The sequence below is a fragment of the Zingiber officinale genome, chromosome 9B, assembly GCF_018446385.1.
Source record: "Zingiber officinale cultivar Zhangliang chromosome 9B, Zo_v1.1, whole genome shotgun sequence".
Lineage (NCBI taxonomy): Eukaryota > Viridiplantae > Streptophyta > Magnoliopsida > Zingiberales > Zingiberaceae > Zingiber > Zingiber officinale.
The window spans coordinates 59,318,464-59,321,955 of NC_056003.1; the positions used below are offsets into that span (position 1 = coordinate 59,318,464).

General features: G+C 40.5%; 1 protein-coding gene across 1 annotated transcript; it reads right to left on the minus strand.

Annotated features, from left to right (window-relative positions):
* Window positions 1-288: 288 nt before the first annotated feature.
* LOC122024929 (formin-1-like) lies at window positions 289-2,078 on the minus strand. The gene is made up of 2 exons (XM_042583666.1): window positions 1,887-2,078; window positions 289-1,042 (listed from the first exon to the last, which is right to left on the minus strand). Exons 1-2 carry the CDS (start codon window positions 2,068-2,070, stop codon window positions 432-434), a joined length of 795 nt encoding a protein of 264 aa, XP_042439600.1. The 5' UTR covers window positions 2,071-2,078; the 3' UTR covers window positions 289-431.
* Window positions 2,079-3,492: the final 1,414 nt, after the last annotated feature.

Consider the following 3,492-nt stretch of genomic DNA (forward strand, 5'->3'; position numbering starts at 1 on the left):
AAAGGAATGGAATACACAGTAAAACAAAAACAAACTTTTTAGGAAAAGGAAGAGAAAAAAAAAACGAAAAGAGAGAGAGTAAACTGTAAAAGAATTCGACGAAGGAAGAGGAAAAAAAACAAGCCCTCCATGAGCACGAGAACAATAAAAAATGCGGGAAGAAAGAAAAGGTTCATCCCATTCGATTTGGATGGTTAAAAAAAAAATGATGCACAGATGAATTTAATAATAAAAAGAATGAGTAATTCATTCTTTTTTACGAAATAAACATGAACCTTAAAAAAAATTTCCACGCGGAAAACTTTTTTGTAATTTTTATTTTTCTTCCATGTAAACAGGGATAAGATAAGAGAAACTAGTTAGAGGATTTATTTAATTGCACGGCAACAACATTCAAAACAACTCCACAGTCATGGCGATGTCTGCTTCTCTCAAGGAAACGCCGGCGGAAGACCGGGGAGCCTAGGAAAAGGCAGGACTAGCGGCGTCGCCGGAGGGAATAACAGGCCCCATCCGGCTCGGGGCGGTGCGATCGCCGTATCAGCTGGCGGAGGAAAGTTAACCGGCGCGGAAGGTGGATGCAGAGGAAATGGCGGCAGGAGAGCCGACGAGGCCGGCGGCGAGCTCGGCAGTAGCGGCGGCAGTAAGTTGAAGGGCGGAAGTGGAGGGAAGAACCCGCCGGTTCCGGCCTGCTCCTCCGCTGGCGCCTTCTGGTCTCCGAACGGTACCGGCTTCTGGGAGCACATCTCCGGCTGGTTCAGCGGCTTGAAGCTGAAGAATCCGGCGGAGTAGACGTGGACTCCGTGCCGCCTGGACTTGAGTCGGAGCTGGCGGGGAACGGTGGCAGAGGACGCCACCGCACAGAAGGGCTGGTTGGTTTTGATGAGCTCCACCGCGCAGGACTCGAGGTAGTGGAGCCGATCGCCGCCGATTTTGGCCGGAAGGTGAGCTCGAAACACTCCTTGCCGGTTAGTCCTGACCACCGTCCGGTAGCTCGGACTGTTTGAACCTGAACTTCCACACTCCACTGCCACCCAACCACCTGCACTCGCATAATCTTGTCACATACAAATTATAGGAAATGATGTAACAATTATTATCATACAAAAAAAAATATTTTTATAAAAAATATTAAAATAGAATTTTATTTATAATTTTCTATCGAAAATATTAATCATTCTTAGTTTTTTTTAATATATGTATTAAGTTATTTGAATCGATTAATTTTAAAGATGATCAATCTAGTCTTACATAAATTTCTATCAATTATTAAGATAAATTCGAAAAGTGCATATAGATCTTAACGAACGACATAACATCACGAGTGATTTGAGTACCATGTATCTTATGTGGGTTTCGATCCCTTAGCAGGTGAGTTTCAAATCTTAACTTTAAGTCGAAGTAATTTTAAACATTTTTTTAAATAGCATTGCATTTATAATTTTCCATATCCAAGATATAATTTGAAGCGAATCTTAATGTAACATGAAAATTATATAATATAATTTTAGGGTCATGAATTCTAATCACAAAAATAGCCTGGTAAAATTGTATATAATACATTCAATATAGTTTGACCCTTCTTCAAAATTCAATATATTGACTGGAGCTTCATTCTGGTATACCTTTTTATCCAAGATATAATTTATTCTTAGTTGATATAACTAAAGAATCATTAGCATGATTACCTTAGAGTAGCTTTGAAAAACAGCTCCAAGGTGGAAATTAACTTCCAGGCGAGTATTCAAAGGTATTATAGAAAAAAAAAATTATGGATCAAATAAATAAATAAATATAATTAATTAATTAACTAATTAATTTTCACAACAGGATGTTCTTTTTTCGATCATAATATACTACACGAGCGAGGTTGAAGATGACATAACCTGAGATGACCTGAGTGGACTTAGCGTCGGGTTGTCGAAAGCAAGTATCGCAATAGACAGTGCCGGTCACCAGCACTGCACCCTCTCTCACTTCATGGTGAGTCGAGGAGGAAGAGCACAACAAGATGCAACAAAAGGCGAAGATGACTAAGCGAAGGAGCGAGGAGTGAGCTCCAAATTCCATGGGGCCTTTGATTTGAAGATATGGGTGAACATATGGGAGAGTTTATATTGAGAAAAAAAGAAGAAGAAGAATGAGGAGAATGGTGTGAGCTCTATTGCTTTAGAGCTAGCAAAGGTGCCCATATGTGACAGTTATGCTCTTTATTAAATGGTTCAGATGGACGTTGGGTGCTATATATGCATCCTCCAAGTTCATTTATTACCATGCAACTTTATATATAAAAAGTTGATTAAAATAATTAATATTTTTTTTTAAAAAAAAACAAAGATTCATTTCACCCTAATTTTGAAAGATTGATTTATTTTGTTTTTTAGATGTTTCTTTTCTAAGTGATTTATTTATTTTTATTTTGATAGTTAAAACATTATGATTTTATATAATGTTGTGTGTGTATTAAATTATACTAATAAAGAATGTATGAATATTTATTTTAATTAGTTTTATGGACCCTGATTGCTCTTAGTGTTGGTGTTAAGAAGGTGAAAGGATGTCTCTTTCCCTTCATCTTTCAATCCTTTCACCTTCCTTTATTAATGGAGGTAGAGGAAGATCATCTTCCTCTATATAAAAGAGCGTCCAAGGCAATTGATGGATGATGAGAAAGGAGTGCATGCATCAGGAAAAGGTTGTTGCGTTGTGTATGCAGATGAGATCGAAGCACAACAGAAGTGTTGTCAGAATTCTACCGAAACTATGTGTCTTGCAGAGAAGGAGAACACCCATTAGAGAGGGATTTAGTTTGTGAACTATAAAGAGCTTTCCGATTTTGTAATCGTTCTTCCGACAGTAAGTCCTACCGTCGCCGATTGCAGATCTATGGGAGATCACTATAAGTGTTTAATTATTTTGTTCAATTATTATATAATTCCTACAATGGTATCAGAACATTAGGAATTATACCTAGTTAAGATTTCTCGTCGCCGTTTGCACGACTAATGTGTCGTAGCAGACAAGTACCGGTGATTGCACCACGGTTGTATGATGCCGACAATAGGGTCTCAGTGACACCAGTGGCAGGGTCGCTCTTAAGCGTCGCTCACTGGCGATAGGGTTGCTAATAAGCGTCGCTTGCCGGTGTTAACACCGCTGCTCGGCAACGCACTGCGCCAAAATCATGACAAGGTCACGATTTCCATCAAAGCCGGGCTCGGGCCACAGGGATATGCCAGCGAAGACTTTCCATGGCCAGCGATGGCGTCCCGGATGGCTGGTGATGTGCTGGTGGTCGGGATGGGCAGAACAACCAACAACGACCTCGTTGGGCCAAAAGTGACTGGATTCCGGTGCAGGATAGGACCGACGACCGCCCCAGTAGGCTAGAGATTGGCCTTCGTGGCCGGCAATTGTGTTTGTCATGATTTCGTGGAGGCAACGGTTGAGGCGGCGTGGGTATCGTGTGGCGAAGAAAACAGACGAAGGATA